The 19,704-nt window shown below is 39.6% G+C and overlaps 1 protein-coding gene across 8 annotated transcripts in view; it reads right to left on the bottom strand.

Annotated features, from left to right (window-relative positions):
- Positions 1–14,338: 14,338 nt before the first annotated feature.
- The window catches only part of MYCBP2 (MYC binding protein 2), a 283,331-nt gene continuing 277,965 nt past the window's right edge, over positions 14,339–19,704 (bottom strand). For 7 of the 8 annotated variants that reach the window (XM_030312209.1, XM_030312183.1, XM_030312194.1 and 4 more), the window contains one exon: positions 14,339–15,171. In XM_030312209.1, coding sequence (XP_030168069.1) covers positions 15,056–15,171 — 116 coding nt within the window. In that variant the 3' untranslated portion in view covers positions 14,339–15,055. The remainder of the gene's footprint in view (positions 15,172–19,704) is intronic. The other variant, XM_030312204.1, reaches the window with a different exon arrangement.

A 19,704-nucleotide genomic window follows, 5' to 3' on the forward strand; every position in this document is an offset into this window, starting at 1 on the left:
AGCTCGCGGCCGCGAGCTTTCCCCGGCGCGTCTCCGCCCGTGGGGGCGAGCGCGTGTCCGCCGGGGCGGGCCCGCGGAGGGAGGGGGAGGGCGGGAGTGGGTCGCGCCCGCCGAGAGCGCGCGCCGCCCGGGCAGATGGGGGCCTCCGCCTCTTGGTTCCAGGAGAGTGGGCAGCTTTCCTCCCTGCGACGCTACTGCTACCCTTAGGGGATTTTTTTCCTTTTGAAGCCAGCGTGGGAGGGCTGGAGCTAGCTAGATGGCCAAGAGATTATCTGCTGTTGAAACTGGAAAGTTTAGGGAGGTGGAGCAGGAAAGGAAAAAGGAGGGAGTGTCTCTGAACCTGCTGCATCCAGCAGCTGGTTCTCCGAGGCAGAAAGACAAACTGTAGCTGCTGACCTCTGACATACCTCTGCACCGCGAGGCTCGACCTGGAATGGCCACGACAGCACCACGGAACTCAAGGGGTTAAAATACAGGCTCTAAAAATTTACACACAGCATATGTACATAAGGTGTTCTTAAAAACTGCGAAGAATTATCGCAGAATGGTGGCAGTGTTAACACTGGGATTGCAAATGATTTTTATGTTTAAAATATTTGTATTTTCTAATTTTTTAAAACAATTTTTATCATCGTTATTACTTTTTAAAAACCACTTATAAAGGAGATAGACTCCTGGGACGCCTGGGTGGCTCAGTTGGTTAAGTGTCCATCTTGACTTTGCACAGGTCATGATCTCGTTCATGAGTTCCAGCCCTATATGGGGCTCTTCCCCGACAGCATGGAGCCTGCTAGGGATTCTCTCTCTTCCTCTCTCTTTCTTCCCCTTCCCTGCTCATGCTTATTTGCTCGCTCGCTCGCTCTCTCTCTCTCTCTCTCAAAATAAATAAACTTAAAAAGAAAAAAGTAGATAGACTCCTGAAGTTTGTAAAGCTTTCTGAAACATAATAAGGAAAGCATAAAGGACTAAATGGCTATTTAAAAAATAATCCACAAGTGAAGCCTTTTATCAATCCAGGCATTTTTGTGTGTAAGTGCTACCAATTTAGCTTGTTTTAACAGTTTGGATTTGGGATACTGGGTTTTCTTAAAGTGAGAAATGTCCTTACATACAAAATCATAACTTGAATCATGTGTCATTCCTCCTTCCTCCCTCAAAAATAAAAAGAAAGTAATTTTTCACCCAGAGAGGTCTTGTCAATGATCTGACCCATATGTAAGAGACTGGAAAGTAGTGATGCCCAGAGACCGTTCTACTCTTCCATTGCAAAAATCGAGCTAGGAAGCCATGTGTAAAATTACATTAAGATTCAGTGTGGGAAAATGCCGGTGTTTTTTGTTAAGGGCCTGGTATCTGATCAACAGATCAAGCTGAACAAAGTCTCTAGCAACATAATAACGTGGATGTACCTGAACTGCAACATTTTTTAGGTGCCCCTCAGTGACTAAATGATGAAGAGTAGTAATAGGAAGTTATTAAAACTCTCACACTCCCAGTTGTAGTCCCTTTTAAAATCCTCTTCCTAGTCTATTCTCTCCCTAAATAAGGCGAGGATCTTGACACATTTTATGTATTGAATGTTCCCTCTCCTTCCCTATTACTGTGTTTTAATGATTTTATTTGACCTTTTTGCAACTTGTGTTTTTTTTTAATTTTTTTTTTAACGTTTATTTATTTTTCAGACAGAGAGAGACAGAGCATTAAAGGGGGAGGGTCAGAGAGAGAGAGAGAGAGGAAGACACAGAATCTGAAACAGGCTCCAGGCTCTGAGCTGTCAGCACAGAGCCTGACGCAGGGCTTGAACTCACGAACCTTGAGATCATGACCTGAGCGGAAGTCAGACGCTTAACCGACTCAGCCACCCAGGCGCCCCGCGACTTGTGTTTTGAAACTTGTGTTTATTTTTAAATCAGTCAATACTTATTTACATTTATTAGTTGTATTAGTCAAGATCAATGCCATTTTAGGGGAAGGAAGAAGAAGGTGTATGTGGGATAGTTTGGTCCAGCACAGAAGAATGTGTTATTGCTAATCCTGTTTAGCATTGCCAATATATGTGATAATAAAAGGCATACCAATATTTAGTCAGCATTATTATTGCTTTTAAATTCTCTACAGACAATGTACCCCCTCTACCAGGGACGGGCTATTCCCACTACCTTCATGAGGAAATAGACATAATAAAATACTTTTGGAAGCAATATAAATTTGAAATATAAAATTTTTGCATGAATAAATGAGATCATCATGGAAAAAATTGACATTTAAAATTTTTATTAGGTGCCTACAGTATTATTTTCATGTGTGAATGAGGATAATAGAGACCATTTTTATCAGCATTTGACCTTGTATTTTTTCCATTGCTAAAGATGCTATAATTCTGACATATCACAGTCATGTTATGTATGACAATTTACAGACTTTTGTTCACCTTGGCACTCCACTGATTAAGATAGGTTAGGTTATGTTGAGTAGCTCCTAAAACACTATTTTGATTCCTTGTTTTAATGACTTTCACAGTTTTTAGGAATATTGCTTCAGTATTTTGTATAGTTTTCCTCAATAGGGGATTGTCTCTTGTTTTTCTCATGATTAGACCGGGAAGAAGATCACAGATGTATGAAGTACCATTCTCATCACATCATGTCAAGGCTACATGTTGTCAAAAGGACTTAATCCCTCTTGATGTTCACATTAATTAGGGTGAGGTCAAGTTGCTCCACTGTAAAGTTACTTTTTTCCCTCCATTTCCCTACTTCACCGTTTGGAAGGAAATCACTAAGCACATCTCACACAAAAGGGTTGGGGAGTTACGCTCCATCTCCTTGAGTGGGGAGATGTCTGCATAAATTATTGGGACTTAGTCTGCATGACAGGATTGCCTCCATATCTCTTAATTTCATATGTTAATGTTTTTATTGCTCTGTACTGAAATCTTTGTAATTACCTCAGATATGTCTGCCAAGTCACTTTTTCTTCAGATCGGTATAGTTTCTATTAAGCCAATCTGTGCCTATATTTTTTATTTCTAAAAGTGACACTTGGATCTTTTTCACATCTGCTTGATTTTTTCTGATTTTTTTCCTCTTGTTTTTAATTCTTTTTTTTTTCTTTAATCATTTTAATCACATGAAATAATTGGGGGTCTAATCCTGATTTTTGTAAATGTTTGTTCATGGTGGGTTGTTATTCATATATTTTATGGATTATGAGTTCATCTTCTGTGAAGCTTCAGGTGTAGGAATCCTGTGCAACCTCGTTAAGGGTGTGTCACTCTAGGGAGGTTTTTTGTGTTTGCTTCTGCTACATGCTGCAGGGTATTACTAGCCTGGAACAACTTTTTATAATAATTTCTTGACTCCTGGGTTCTTGGGTCATGACAGTATAAATTCAGGCGCCAACCTGTGTGAGGGCAGAGCCACAGTTATGAATTCTCAGAAAGACTTTTTTCCTAACCTAGTGCTCAAGCTAAAACAGGTTACTCAAGCTAAAACTGGCTCATCTCCCTGTGAGCTCAGCCAGCTATTCCTTGAAGAGGATAAAGATCTTTAAAATTCCGTCTTTATGCACACATCTCAGTTACAACTTCTCTTGCAAACTCATCTCCGGTCCTCATATAAGTCACTGTCTCTTCAGATAGTTCTTTCCTATCAACCCCTCCATTTTGCTGTTACGGACTTCACGCTCACTCCTCTCAATTCATCCTCTATGTCTTTTAACTGCTCTTTCATATTTTTCTTTCTTTGTTTCTCTTTGTTGCATTATGTATTATCTTCTAACTCACTGATTTTCTCTTTGCCACCAATCTAGAGTTCATACCAGCTGTGAAGTAAAATTGAAAATTCTTTTTTTATTAAAAAAAATTTTTTTAATGTTTATTTATTTTTTTGAGACAGAGAGAGACAGAGCATGAACAGGGGAGGGTCAGAGAGAGGGAGACACAGAATCCAAAACAGGGCTCTGAGCTATCGGCACAGAGCCCGGCGCAGGGCTAGAACTCACGGACTGTGAGATCATGACCTGAGCCAAAGTTGGACGCTCAACCAACTGAGCCACCCAGGCACCCTGAAATTGAAAATTCTATTCCCCAAATTTCTCATTTGTTTTTCATACTCATCTAGTCTTAAAATAATCATTCTTTATGAATTTCACAAACATGTATATGATTAACATAAATATATAATAACCATGTGGGAAGTATATATAGAATTGAAAATAAATGAATACATAGAAATCCGCAGTAATAATCCTAGTAGCTGATGAAATAGAAGTCAATCCAAATGATATAAGGGAAAAGATGCATTAATAAAAGTAACAGTACTAATAAAGGAAACAATAGAGCAAGAAGATGGCATCGTCATGAACGTAATATGCACCTCACAGTGTACAAAATGCATGAAGCAACAACAGATAGGACTGCAGGAATAGATTAATCTACAACTCTAGTTGAAGATTTTAACACACCCACCTCAGAAACTGATACATCAAGCAGGCAAAATATAAGCAGAATCATTGTAGAGCTGAAAAATACAGACAGTAACTTTAAGCTCTTGGGTATATGGAATTTTATACTGCAGAGTCATTGTAGAGAAACAAAACATTTACGAAACAGACCATGTATTAAGCCACAAAAGAGGGTAAAATCCAGAGTTTCAGTATCATACAAACTATGGTTGTTAGCCATAATGCAATGAAGTTAGCAATGAATAATGAAAGAAGAGCTAAAAATGCCATCTGTTTAAAAACTAAATAAAATAAATTACTACACGAGTTAGAAAAGAAATCATAACAGAGATTAAGAAATGTCTTTGTTTTAAGATAATTAAAATACCACATAAATCAGTATTTAATCATACATCAGTAGAAAAACATCTATACCAATACTTAAAATGAAATTCAGAGTTTTAAATATAGCTCTCCAGAAATAAGGACAATTCAACAAAAGCAAAGTATTTAAATCAATAAGATTTGTATTTAAATCAATAAGTCGAAAGAAGTATTTAAATCAATAAGTCGAAAGAAAAAGAAAAGCAACAGGAAAAAGCCAAAACATTCAGAACAAATGTATAATGATAGTCTACAAGGTGGCCACCCGGTATTCCTCCCTCCCCCACAGCATCATGCTGTGCCTCACATTAGGTATGAAGTCCAGTCACCTTGCCCTTGAACCCAGGCTTGCCCTGGTGATTTGCTTTACTGGTAGCACAAGACAGAAGTGATGTTTTAAAACTTCTGAGGCTAGATCATAAGAAACCTTACAGCCTTCATTTGGGTCTTTTGGAATGCTTACTCTTTGCATAGTGTGTCAGAACAATCGGTCACCACATTATAAAAAGACAAAGCCTCATGGAGCAGTGCACAGTGAGTCCACAGAAACTTGAGAGATAATAATGCACTGTTTTAACCCATTAAGCGTTGAGTGGTTTGTCATATAGTAGTGGATAATTGGAAGAGATTTAATAATAAAGACAAGGGCAGGAATCCATAAAATAGGAAAAAAAAAATAAATAGAGAAGATTATAATAAACAAAAGCTGTTTCAAATAAAAGTGAATAAGGTAGATGCAACTCCGGTCAGATTGATTAAGAAAAAAAAGGTTCGGGGCGCCTGGGTGGCGCAGTCGGTTAAGCGTCCGACTTCAGCCAGGTCACGATCTCGCGGTCCGGGAGTTCGAGCCCCGCGTCGGGCTCTGGGCTGATGGCTCGGAGCCTGGAGCCTGTTTCCGATTCTGTGTCTCCCTCTCTCTCTGCCCCTCCCCCGTTCATGCTCTGTCTCTCTCTGTCCCAAAAATAAATAAACGTTGAAAAAAAAAAAATCATTTAAAAAAAAGAAAAAAAAGGTTGCAAATTGAAAAGAATAGAATTTTTAAAAGGGGAAACAAATACAGCCACCACAGATATTTAAAATTATAAAAGTATGATATATTAACTAATAAACTTGAAAGCCTAGATAAATTAATTCCTAGAAAAATAAAAAATGCCAAAGTTGGCAGGAAGAAGTAGAGAAGTTGAATAAAACAATAGTCTTTGTAGTAAGTATCAAAGCCCTCTCCCCCCAAATAGCCCTAGGCCCTGATGGAATTACAAGTGAGCCCTACCAGATTTCCAAGAAAGAGTTAACCCTTCTATCTGATACAAGTTACTGGAGAAAAAGATGAAGAGGAAAAGCTGCCCAGGTCATTTCATGATGCAAGTATAATCATGATTCCCAAACCAAATACAGAAAAGAAAACTATAGTCCCACTTGTCTTACAAAAACACGTGCAGAAATTCTAAAAGAAATATTAATCAAATCCAATAATGTACTACTAAAACTAAAAAATAAATAAATATTTAAAATTTAAATAAATAAGACAAAAAGTAAACAAAAGTGACAATAACACTCCAGGGGCCCCTGTCCTTTTGCCTTTTTCACAACACATATTGCCAGCTGGCATATAATAGACATAATGTATATCTGTTTAATGTCTGTCTCCCTTACTAGAATATAAGCGCTAGGAAAATGTGAACCTGGGGTCTGTTTTGTTCATGGATCCTAGGCTCCTACGACAGTTCCTGGCTCAGTAAATGTTTCTTTGAATAAAGAAAGAATAGGACAGGACAGGGCTTATGTTGGTATTACACACTGCAGTGCCTGGACATGAGCCTTATTGGGACTCAAATCTGTCATGGGGAATAATTAGACAGGCAGTTTGATGTCACAAGGAGGGGAGAATCTCAAGAGGTAAACAGGATGGTGACAAGAAAACAGTCATAAGTGAGCTTGCTTATGGACCAGAGGACCCAAATTATACAGAGTTCTGTGCTTTTCTGACTCACCAATTTCACATGTCCTCCTGGGAATGGGAAACCTCACGGCAAACAGGAAATCTGTTCATAGAACACAGGAGAAAGAAACTGTAGCTCCTGTGGTCCTCCTCCTCCTCCTTCCCCTCCTACCTCCTCCTTCCATTCTTCTTCCTCCTCCTCTTCTCTCTCTCATTCTCCTCCTCCCACCTTCTCCTTGCTTCTTCTTCCTCCTCCTCCTTTCTTCTTCCTTCTTCTTCTCCCCTTCCTCCTTTTTTTTCTTTACTGTCTACAAGGAGCTTGGTGTTTGCAAAGGAGGGAAAGAAAACCAAGGTCTCCGTCCTTCTATAGCTGTCTAAACTATTGGGATAACACCCACTGGTGAGATTAGAAAATGTTATGTACAACTATGTATGAATAGGTTCCTAATAATAAGATTAACATTGTATACAAAGGTGCTGAGGGCATTCCTACAATAGGAATAGACAGGGAAAGCTCATTCATTTAAGAGGTCAGTTTTGAATCAAATCTTGAAGAAAGTAACGGGATTTGGCAGAAGAGGGGCAAGCAATCTATCCAAGTGGCAAGAAAAGCACAGAGTTAGTAAGTTCACAGAATCATGGGGAACCTGGGTGGCTCAGTTGGTTAAGTATCCAACTCTTGATTTTGGCTCAGGTCATGATCTCATGATTTGTGAGATCCAACCCTGAGATGTGCTCTGTGCTGACTGTGCAGAGCCTGCTTGGGATTCTCTGTCTGCCTCTCTCTCTGCCCTTCCCTTGTTTGCATACTCTCACTCTCTCAAAATAAGTAAACTTAAAAAAAAAAAAAAGTAATTCTTAAAAAAAAAAAAAGACCACAGAATCATAATTAGAAGGTCATCATGTTCACTTCCTATCCAGGACTGAAGTCTGTTAGGGCATCTGTAGGGGACACCTATTCACATGTCTATCTAGCAGCTCCTCGGTGGGGAGCCCTTCCCCATCTATTTGGTTTTAGTCATAGCTTCCTGTAGCTCGTGAATCTGGCCCTTATGCATCTGTCTAAGACAGTCTTGCCCCAGGGAATTCAGAATTAATTCTGGAAGGAAGGAAGTAGTCCCTTCCTTGAATGCTTGGACTTGTAATATTTAGACCCAGAAGCAATAGGTGGTCATTTTCTACCACATGGTCTGGATGCTCTGCAGTGAGAAAGAAGAACAAAATAGATGCAGAGAGGGGCACCTGTGTGGCTCAGTCGGTTGAGCACCGTACTTCAGCTCAGGTCATGATCTAATGGTTCATGAGTTCGAGCCCTGCATCTGGCTTGCTGCTGTTAGCCCAGACCCTGCTTCAGATCCTCTATCCCCACCCTCCGCTCTCTCTGCCTTTCCCCCACTCAGGCTGTTTCTCTCAAAAATGAATAACATTGGGGCGCCCGGGTGGCTGAGTCAGTTGAGCGTCCGACTGCGGCTCAGGTCATGATCTCACAGTTTGTGAGTTTGAGGCCCGCATGGGGCTCTGTGCTGACAGCTGAGAGCCTGGAGCCTGCTTCGGATTCTGTGTCTCCCTCTCTCTGCCCCTCCCCCACTCATGCTCTGTCTCTCTCTCTCTCTCTCTCTCTCTCTGTCAAAAGTGAATAAACATTAAAAAAAATTTTTTTTAATGAATAAACATTAAAAAAAAAATAGATGCAGAGAGAGGACCTAGCCCCCAGCCCTGGAGGTATCCCAGCGATTGCATTTGTTTTGTTTGTTTTTTGCTTACTGAAGTTATTTTCAATTTGCTTTCTTTTGCTTGCAATCAAAACTCCTAACCAGTATACACGTGACCTGGAAAGGCTCCTCCTTGGGTCTCAAATGATGTTTCCTTTTACCTGAAAGGTGATTGTGGAATTTGGTCTCACTGTGTCCCATGCCTGGGCACGTGGGTGGGAAGTGGCATCTTCTCCGTAGCTGCCATTAACTGAGGGTGATTCTGCCTCGTTATACAGGGATGGTGGAAGGCTGGGATGGGCCTGGCTCGGCTGGAGTCCCGGGAAAATGAGTGGGCATGATGACTGCCTCTTTTTCCTGCCATCCACGTGGACAGGTCCACCACAGTCTTACTATAAGAAAGACACATGCAGTTCTTTCCCGAGGGGCAGGCGGCTCTCCCAAGATCCTGTTCTGCGTTCACAGAATGTGCAAGCTGGAACAAACTACTCGACATTTTTTGTGCTTCAGTGTCCTCACCTGTCAAGTGGGAATAATAATAATAAAAATAACAATATCTACCACGCAGAGTTGTCATTAGAACTGAGTTAATGCATGTAAAGCATGTGGGTCAGCGGCAGGCATACAGTAAATGCCCAGTAAATGTTAGTCAGCGGTGCTATCATTATTACTGGTTCTGATTCCTCTGGTGAGGACGCTCACTCCTCTAGGATGGCTTGCCTCAGCAACACCACTTCTCTGGGTTTTTCCAGAGAAAAATAGCCTAATGAAACTATTTCGTTTTAGGCCATCTCTTTCTATTTTAATTCTGTCTAGGGTTAGATTGTAAGCTTCTCAAAGGGAAGAAGTGACAGGAACCTTGTCTTTCAAGCCACTGTCTGACCCATTTTCTGCATTATCTTCCCAAAACATGTGTCTTTCTTCAAAAAAATCTGAAGATCGGTGACAAAATTCAGACTGCCGAGAGTGGGATTCTAAGCTGGTATTGTTTATTAGAAATATATACAGGTCACATATGCAATTTAAAATTTTCTAAATTTTAGAAAAAAAAATTTAATTTTCTAAATTAAAAAAAAATTTAATTTTCTAAATTAAAAAAAAAGTAAAAAGGGACAGGTAAAATGAACTTTAATAATATGTGTCATTTAACCGAGTCAGTCCCAACTATTATATTTCAATATGTAAGCAATTTTAAAAATAACTTGATAGTTTCAATTCTTTGCTTTTTAGTACTAAATCTTTGCAAACCCTTTGGCTGGTTATTTAATCTCTGTGAGTCTGAGCTGCCTCATCTGCCAAAGAAAAACAGTTGTTCACAGGTTTGTGGAAGGAGAAAGTGTGATAATGCCCATGAAGCCCATTGTATTTGTTCTTACTGCTGCTGTAACATATTACCACAGACTTAGTGGTTTCAAACAATACAGATTTATTAATGTATATAGTTCTGGAGACCAAAGTCCAAATGGGCTAAAATCAAGATGCTGGTAAAGCTGCATTCCATCTAGAGGCTCTAGTGGAAAATGTGTCTCCTTACCTTTTGCAGCTTCGACAGGCTGCTTGCATTCCTTGCAGGCTCACCCCTTCCTCCATCTTCAAAGCCAAGCAGTGTAGGGTCTTCTAGGCTCCTTCTCTGGCTTTGTTCTTCTTGCCACATATTAGGACTCACATGTGATTACACTGGGCCTGCTGGATTAATCCAGGAAACTCTGACCATGTCAAGGCCTGTACCCTTAATCACATCTGCAAAGTTCCTTTTGCTGCTAGAGGCTACCTAGTCACATCTCCCGGGGATTAGGACGTGGGCATCTTTGGGGGCTGTTATTCTGCCTCCCATGCTCATGCATTGGCACAGGGGTTGGCTACTGTAAGCCCTCAACAAATATTCTCTCGTTAGAAAATCTCGATTATAGTTCTTAACAACAGTGTATTATTTACACGCTTTTGTATTTGTGTTCTGTGAAGGTCTTATTTCTAGCACTTGGCCCACCACGTTGCACATATTAACTCAGTAACTCATGTTCATCGAGTAACTTCTATGTGTAAATCATGGTTACTAAGCAGCTGGGAACACAGTTCCCACCCTCATGAGCATGCACTGTCAACTGTGGATACAGAACGGTGCTCAAATATTTATTAAATGGATTAATAAAGCAAAACAGCTTACGTCCACTTTAGGGGACACATCATTGGTTTGGTTTTTACCATGCTCTCTCCCTGGGATGCTCTTTCCTACTTTTGCTTGTCAAAATTTATCAATTCTTGGAGCGCCTGGGTGGTACGGTCAGTTGAGTGTCCAACTCTTGATCTCTACTCGGGTCATGATCTCACAGTTCATGAGTTTGAGCCCCGCATCAGGCTCTGATCCCTACTTGGGATTCTGTCTCTCCTTCTCTCTGCCCCTCCCCCACTTGTTCTCTCTCTCTGTCTCAAAATAAATAAATAAACATTAAAAAAATGATCCATTCAAGACTAGGCTCATATACCTGCACCTTGCTTTTTTTGAGGAAATGGACATTGCAAGTTGTAACTGAACATGCTTCCTGTCTTGCCTTGTTAGCCAAGAAACTTGTTTCAAAATTTTTGGCCTGTTCTCTAGCAACTACTTAAGACTATGTGGTTACTTACTTGACACTCATCTCTAACCTTGGGGTTCCTTTCATAATTTTTTTCAGCGTAACTCCCTTCAGTATTGACCTGTTACAGACTCTGAATTTTTTCTAAGCTACGTTACGTCGTTTGTGAAATGAAGACACCATGAGTAAGTCATTTAAAATCTAGTACCCTCCTGTGTCAGTCAGGCCCTCTGGGAAAAGATGCCAAGATAGAGTTAGAAGTGCAGTAAGTCTGTTTGGGGTAGTGCCTATGAGAGATGAAGGGCAAGGGTGCAGTGAGAATGGAGGGCCGTCACACTGTGACTTGGGTGTGGCATCTATGAAATGGTAGAGAGAAGGAAGGTCGGGGAGGAAGAGCTTCCAATTGTAGTGCTGCTCTAAGAAAGTCTGGGCTGGCCCAGGTCTTGGTGGTTTGCCCAGAAGGGAGCGCTGCCTTGGGCAGAAATGGCCAGGTCCTAGCTCTGCACAGCCCTGCCACTGGCCAGGGCTTCCCCGGGGAGAGTGCAGCTTTGGGCCAAATGCTGTGGCAGGTGTGGAGCTGGAGGCTGTCAGCTAACCACGCTCTGTGACGTAGGGGCCGCCCCACCAGAAGATCTGAGCTGTGCACCTCCACATCTAGATTGCACGCTTCTGGAGGCAAACACTGTCATGTTCCCTTTGTGACTTTGCCTGTGTTGCAAGTGTCCAGTTACTATTTCATAAATTACTTTTTGTCATTGAACCAGTTTGGTGATGTAATAGCAATAGCATGATGTGGGAGAAAGAGCTTGGGTTTTAGAGACAAAAAGAACTGGATTCACATCTCAGGTTTTTTTTTTGTTTTTTTTTTTTTTTTTTCCAGACAAATCTAGATTAGATTAGCTGGGATCTGATGCAAGTCATTTAACTTCTCTAAGCCCTTAAGGTCATGAAATGAGATTAACCATGCTGTAGCCTACAGAATTGCTGGGAGGATTAAATGAAATGCCTACAATTTGGTATCTGCCATTTAGGAGGTGTTGAATAAATGTTCTTTTTTCCTTTACATTTCACTTTCAAGTAAGATTTTATTGTGGGAGAAAGTGCTTGTGTAAATACTTTCTCATTTGACTTAGATTAGGTATTATTTTTTCTAAGAAATTGTGATTAAAAAAGGGTAAGTGGCTTACTCAAGTTCACAAGTTTGCAGAGGCAGATGCAGGACCCAAACCCAACTCCTAACTCCTGCTATTGTGATTCTGTTGTTTCTTGTCTTTTTCTGGGTGCACAGTATGCTTGAGCCAAAAAGCGTGCCAAGGCATTTCCCTTCTGTGCTTTGTCATAACTTATTCCTAAAGTTATGTTCTCTGGTTTTGAGATGCTGGGGATATGATTAAATATAGCATCCTCATAAATGAAGGTAAGTTTTATCCTTTTGATTTCTAGAATGTTGATTTGAGATGGCTCATTCTACTCAAGCATCTTGTTAGTTTCCTGTTTCCTTTCTTTTCCATGCCAATTCACACACTGGAACTGATCAATCTGCCAGCTAAGTTAATGGATACAAAATGGTATTCTCTTCAGTTCTCAAGCGTCCGTGATGTCTCCTCTCTGTGTGACATTCTGAAGGTTGGCTTCATTCCTGTGGCCTGTGATTTTAAATCCACTGTAATTACAATGGCCTCACCACATTCTCCCCTCCAGGTGTCCTGGATATTCCTAGGAACAGCTTCCATCTCTGCTCCTACTTTGTGTTTCTTGGAAACATTTAAAGCCAGTTCTGAGCCTGTACCTTCCTTCAGTCTTCTCCCACAGGACTTGGCATGGGATGAAGAGGACTGGGGAAGAAGGGAGACACAGCTTCCTAAGTAGATCCTGAGAGTTAGATTCTGGGGCTGAGGGGTTGTCTCGGGAGCAGGGTCATCCCTTTCTGATGCCTGTTGCCCAACATCCTCACGGCACAATGACTTGTTCTGAAGAAAAAGACTGTATTGCCCTGAAGGTTCTAGAATCTCTTTTGAACACAGGCAGCCAGTCCCAATTGGCCCTTTGAGGATATAAACATGCCTTCAGAACACTTCTCTTCTTAAAGCTCAAGATTTCTTCATGAAATATTAACCCAAGGTATTCTGCAGGTTCAGAGTGGATTAGTTCTGCCTGCAACCCTTTTAGCTTGGCTTGGAACCACCAAGAGTGCCCTTAATGACAACAGATTACTCCTGCTTTCAAACACATTGGGGCAATTAAAAACTGCTTGCAACTCTGGGGCAACATCACCCAATGCAAAGGGAGTTTGCATAATCCGCTTAAGAGATTTTAAAAGAAAGTGTTATCATTACTTTTTCAGTGATGGGTCAGATGTATCTTATTTAGATTAAGGGGGACCTTCTTCCTTGCTCAGCAAGCCCAAGAGCTTGCACATCCAGCAGACCCACAAACTGCATCATGAAGAGATCAACCTGTGATATTCCGATTTTATTTTTGCAGTAAAGTCTCCAACAGCAGGAGTTAGACTACTCACACTGCTCTATTACATTTTAGAATGTTCTGCTTACATTTTTTTCTCATGCCTTTCTCTGCCCCTTGAAATGCTACTTATTCTTCAAGATGGAGCTCAAATGGCCTCTCAGCTATTCCTCTCCTAACAACAACAAAAACCGTTAACAGCAATCTTTCCTAAAGCCTGAAGGATAAGACTTGGGCATGTTTATGAAATTTATTAGAAGATTCTCTAAAGAGTTACCTGTGTTCAGATTTGATCTTTTCATTTTAAGTTTCTTCAAGGCAAACATTATATTGACACATCAATTTATGTATTTCCAACAATGGGAATATAGAACAAAACTGAAAAAAACTTTTGTCATTCTCATGAAATAAATAGAAACTGATTTATGATACTTAAAAATAACAATTGTCAATTTTATGAGTTAACTATAAAAAAAGATCCACAGAAACACACTGTAGTCTGTGAAGAAGAGACAAGTGATTTTGTTGATGATAAAAGTCCAAAAAGGTTCTGGTTAGTAAGGTAGAGGTTGGTCAATTTCCTAGATGGTTTTTTTTCTGTCTTTGGCATGTGTCTGTTTATTATTAATACATGTATTTATTTGTTCTTCCCAGTGTTTAATTAAGATTCCAAAATGTACTTCATTACTAGTCTTATTTTCCCTAAGAGTTATGAAAGTTATCATTGTGTTATGTCAGTGAATTTTTTTACAAGGAAAATTGGATGGAATTTAGACCTTAAAGGTATTTAAATTTTGTTTCTGAAGAAACACCTCACACAGTTGTTAGACTTTATCACTGTATAAAAATGTACAGTGGTTTATTGACATGTACATTCCAATATGTTTACAGCTGCAAGATAATGAGGCACACTCAGTATTGCACTTCATTAAAATTTCAGGCTCAACTTAACCTAGAAGTTTAAATGAAACTGCATTTGTAATTTAGTAATTCTTATACAGAACAAACATTGATATCTTTATATACAGTGTGATACTTATTACATTTATATGCCAGTCCTAACACAATTTTTTTTTTTTAAATAACAGTCTAGGAAATAAACCAGAATATTCTTCTTTTCATCCCCACCCGTGATGCAATTATACAGGATTACAAAAAAGGCAGTATACAATAAACAATGATTATTTTTCTTTTTTGCTTGAAAGCCAGCATCATTCTTAGTCCATGGGCATGGCGATTCTTTTATATCAATTATCTATAAATGTTCAATGCTTCACAGGCCAATGACGGTAATGGCCACATGCAAACACCTCACAAGTTTGATGTCTTGGTTCAAAAGAAAATAAACTGAAATAATGGGGAAACTTTCCATAGCAAGAATTATGTACATGGTATTTGGCATCCTTCTTGCACTGTGAATGGTTCATTTTCATGGATGTAAAAATGGTCCCGTCCTTATCCTGAGCAGAGTTTAAACTTTACCACATCCACTTGGGGGATGAAGGCAACTTCTTCTCTGTAGACAAAGGAATCTGAGTGTTCTAAAAAGTGTGAGCATTTCTGCACACTCCACAGCCCAGAGCAAATTCTTCCCCAGTGGGTGGATGAACAACATGGAGTGGACATTCAGTTCCTTCTAATTGTTTGCCTTTGGGACCTGTATACATTTTGAAGGAGGCAAAAGCACATAATTAAAAAAACACACACATATATACAAACCTAATGTAAATATAAATTACTGATAAGATATTCAAAGAAATAACAGGACTATGGTTACACAAATACAAATTTTAAAAATGACAGAATCTACCTACAACATCTTGCCTAGAAATCACCTCTATGAGCTATAGATTTTATTCTATCAATGAATGAGATACTTCATCTTAAACATTTTTATTTTTTTTTAATGGAAGTACAGTTGACACACGTGCTACTTTAATTTCAGGTGTGGAACATAATGCTTCCACACAGCTATACATTATGCTATGCTTACCCCAAGTGAGCCATACAATGCTATTATAATACCACTGACTGTATTTCCTATGTTATACCTTTCACTTTGGTGACTTATTCATCCCATAACTAGAAGCCTGTATCGCCCACTCCCCTTCACCCATTTTGTGCCTACTTCCCCCACTCAGAACCATCAGACCGTTCTCTGTATATGGATCTGTTTCTGCTTTTTTGTTTCGTTTAGTTTAGATTCCACATTTAAGCGAAATCATATGGCATTTGTCTTTCTCTGACTTATTTCTTATTACTTAGCATAATACCCTCTATGTCTCCATCCATGTTATCACAAAAGGGAAGATCTCTTTCTTTTTATGGCTGCGTAATATTCTACTCTGTGTGTGTGTGTGTGTGTGTGTGTGTGTGTATACACATCTTCTTTATCCATTTATCTCTTGATGGGCACCTGGGTTGCTTCTATATTTTGGCCATTGTAAATAATGTTATAATAAACATAGGAGTACATATATCTTTTTGAATTAGTGTTTTCATTTTCTTTGGGTAAATACCCAGTAGTGGAATTACTGGATCATATGGTATTTCTATTTTAAATTGTTTGAGAAACCTCCATATTGTTTTCCACAGTGGCTGCACCAGTTTGCATTCCTACCAATAGTGCACGAGGGTTCCTTCTAGTCCACATCCTTGCCAACACTGGCTATTTCTTGTCTTTCTGATTCTAACCATTCTAATTGGTGTAAAGTGACACCTCATTGTGGTTTTGTTTGGCATTTCCCCGATTAGTGAGGTTAAACATTAGATATATCATTTTATTTTATTTATTTTTTTTTTTTAAATTTTTTTTTTTTCAACGTTTATTTATTTTTGAGACAGAGAGAGACAGAGCGTGAACGGGGGAGGGGCAGAGAGAGAGGGAGACACAGAATCGGAAACAGGCTCCAGGCTCTGAGCCATCAGCCCAGAGCCTGACGCGGGGCTCGAACTCACGGAGCGCGAGATCGTGACCTGGCTGAAGTCGGACGCTTAACCGACTGCGCCACCCAGGCGCCCCTAGATATATCATTTTAAAGCAAAGAACAATGAACAAAAATCGTCATGAAAATCTGTCAGTTCAGTTGAATTGAACACTATTCTGGATTAGAAAATATGGAGACTTTTTAATAGAATGTTTTTCTGCAGGTAAAAACAAATTTAAATGTAAATAAGCCATGTTAGTTCTCTGAAGAAAACACACACACTGATGAAATGGAAAGACTGATTATTAAAGACTGTTATTTTAAAAGTATCTGAAGGAAGATTAGTAGAAAAATGAAAATCAGCTTAAATACATGAATGGTAACATAATATAAAATATAACAATCTGGAAGAAGCACTTAGGGAAAATAGAAACTTAATGAGGCTTAAAAATGTGCATAAAACTATACTTTTCTATTTTAAAAGACTTGCTATATCATTGTGCTTCATGTCATGTGTTTCTTATCATTTAAAAAGGACTTTTAGGGGCACCTGGGTGGCTCAGTTAAGCGTCCAACTTCAGCTCAGGTCATGATCTCATGGTTCATGGGTTCGAGCCCCATGTCAGGCTCTGTGCTACAGCTCAGAGCTTGAAGCCTGCTTTGGATTCTGTGTCTCCCTCTCTTTCTGCCTCTCCCCTGCTTGTGCTCTGTTTCATTATTTCTCAAAAATAAGTAAACATTAAAAAAAAAAAAGTAAAGGACATTTAGCTCCTTTATAAATGAGGAACTTGACTGTGTAGGGAATCCTGGCTGGGCTTATACCTGAATACAGAGTCTCTAACAGCAGAGGAAGAAACAGAAGTATGCATTTGTTTCCTACAGCTAGTAACCAAAACAATAAATGTAAATTTTGACTCTGAAAGAAAAGTATGAGATTGGATGGAATAAGCTTACCCAGATGAATGGGGAATGAGATCTTAACTGAATTTAGCTCTTCTAGGTTTAAAAGAAGGAAAACAGGAGGGATAAAAGGCTAGTGTTTATGAAGCTCTTAGCCTGGCACAGTATGTTAGCTGTTAATACTACCACTGAACAAGTACAAACTGCCTCTATCCATATAAGAGTAAGACCAAGGCAAGAGGGTAAGTATCACACTGAAGACAGGTCATGACTGAGGGAGAAGTCAACTGCTGGTTTCAGCTACCAGACATAAGAGCACAGGTTAAAACCTACAAAGGTAATTATTCTGGTTATAAATTATAGTGTGTATCAGTACCTGCCACCCCAAATCACACTGCACACTGATATTCTACCCACACTGGTGGGTGGGGGAGAGTTGTCAGGAAGAGGGACACTCAAGTACACGACACCATAAATGATGGCTCCTGCAAACTGCAGTCCTTGTTTTTTTCTGGGAGAAAATAAACGGTCACTTACTCAACAAATATTTACTCAGTGCCTAATGTGTGAATGGTGTTACATTAGGTGCTTGAGATGTAAAAATGAATAGTACATGGCCTCTATCTTCAAGGAGTTAGTAATCTAATCATGAAGGTAAAAAAATAGTAATATAATCATGATGCTAAAAAAAAATACAGTGAAAGTAAAAACAAAAGAAAAATCACCCGCAGACACTTGTGTGCTTGCTATTGAGGTACTGCTCTAGTATGTCAACTAAATCTTCTACCAGTCATAGAGGCAGGAACTATTGTCCCCATTGTGCAGATAAGAAAAGTGAGGCAAAGTTAACTTAATCTTTCTTGATTCTTAGGTCCCTCATCTTTTATTTTAGTTTTTTATTTGAAAAAAAAATTTTTAACATTTATTCATTTTTGAGAGACAGAGTGTGGGTGGGGGAGGGGTAGAGGGAGAGGGAGACACAGAATCTAAAGCAGGCTCGAGGCTCTGAGCTGTCAGCATGGAGCCTGACGTGGGGCTCAAACTCATGGACCGTGAGATCATGACCTGAACTGAAATTGGACGCTTAACCTACTGAGCCACCCGGGAACCCCTTAGGTCCCTCATCTTTTAAATAGGCACAGCAATATTTAACTCTAAGTATTCTGGCACTAAGAAGGTGGTTAATAATTATTTTAGAAAGTAACAGAGGAATGGTCTACTTTAACTTCTTAATCTGGACTCTTGTTCTTATCCATATATTAAAAATTGGAATTAATGGGTTGACAGTGGTTACAGAATCAATCCCTCCGTCCTTCTAAGTAAAATGTATGGCCATCTTCCCTGCTGATTTCACTGTGGGGTCTGCTTTAATTCTATTCCGGTTCTCTATAGGAATGGATGAGTTAATGAGTTAGATGAATGTGAAAGGCTGGGAGAGCATGCCTCAGTCTAAGTGTTACGATCTTAGGCCAGCTACTGAATTTCTCTGGGCCTTAACTTTCCATCTCTGAAGGTGAGAATAACACCAGCTACCTTGTAGGTTGTAAAAACTAGGTAAGAAAATGTATGTGAAAATGCCCAGGATTGATGTCAGTTCCCTCCTTCTGTCATCTCTGTAAATCCTCTCCTGCCTCATCCCTCTGGCTCATGGTTATTCCCAGGGTGAAGTCCCTGTACTGGCAGAGCTCGGTGATCATGTGAATGTGTGAGGGAAGCCTTGCCTTTGCTGGAACCTCTCAGCGACTATCCACCTCTGTGTTCTCCACACTTGTTTTATTGCTAGCTAACCTCTTGATTAATTTTAGTGTTTGGTTGTTGTTTTGTCTTTGTTTCTGAACATAGAAGAAACTTTCTTTCATTAAGTAAAAATGTGAATTTTCCCTGATGATATTGCTTGCCTCTAAACTTTCTCAACTAGAAGCTGCTTGTCTCTTGAGCTCCTCTGTGTCATGAAGCCAGGAAGCAAGACCGACTCTCCTGGTTCCCATTTACTTCTAGACCACTGACTTACAACTTTCAATTCAATAACCCTCTTCCCGTGAAACTAACATGAGCCAGAAAACTGCCCCTATCGTACTTCCTTCATTTGCTGACCTCCAGCTCACCACCCTCCTCTAGCTATTACATTTCACATCTTTATGCTGGTCATTATCCTAAACACCTAGCCTCACGTTATTCTGATCTTGCTTCTTTCAAAGTCTACTATATCTACTTTAAAATAAAAAATTCTTTTTAGAGGGGAAAGAGTGTAACAATTTCTATTTGCCATGAACAATCTTTTATCTATTTAACATAAACAAAATAGCAAAAGTAGCTATACTTAAAAAAAAAAAACCCTACTTATTCTTTCTGAATAGATAATA

This window comes from Lynx canadensis, chromosome A1 (genome assembly GCF_007474595.2).
Source record: "Lynx canadensis isolate LIC74 chromosome A1, mLynCan4.pri.v2, whole genome shotgun sequence".
NCBI lineage: Eukaryota > Metazoa > Chordata > Mammalia > Carnivora > Felidae > Lynx > Lynx canadensis.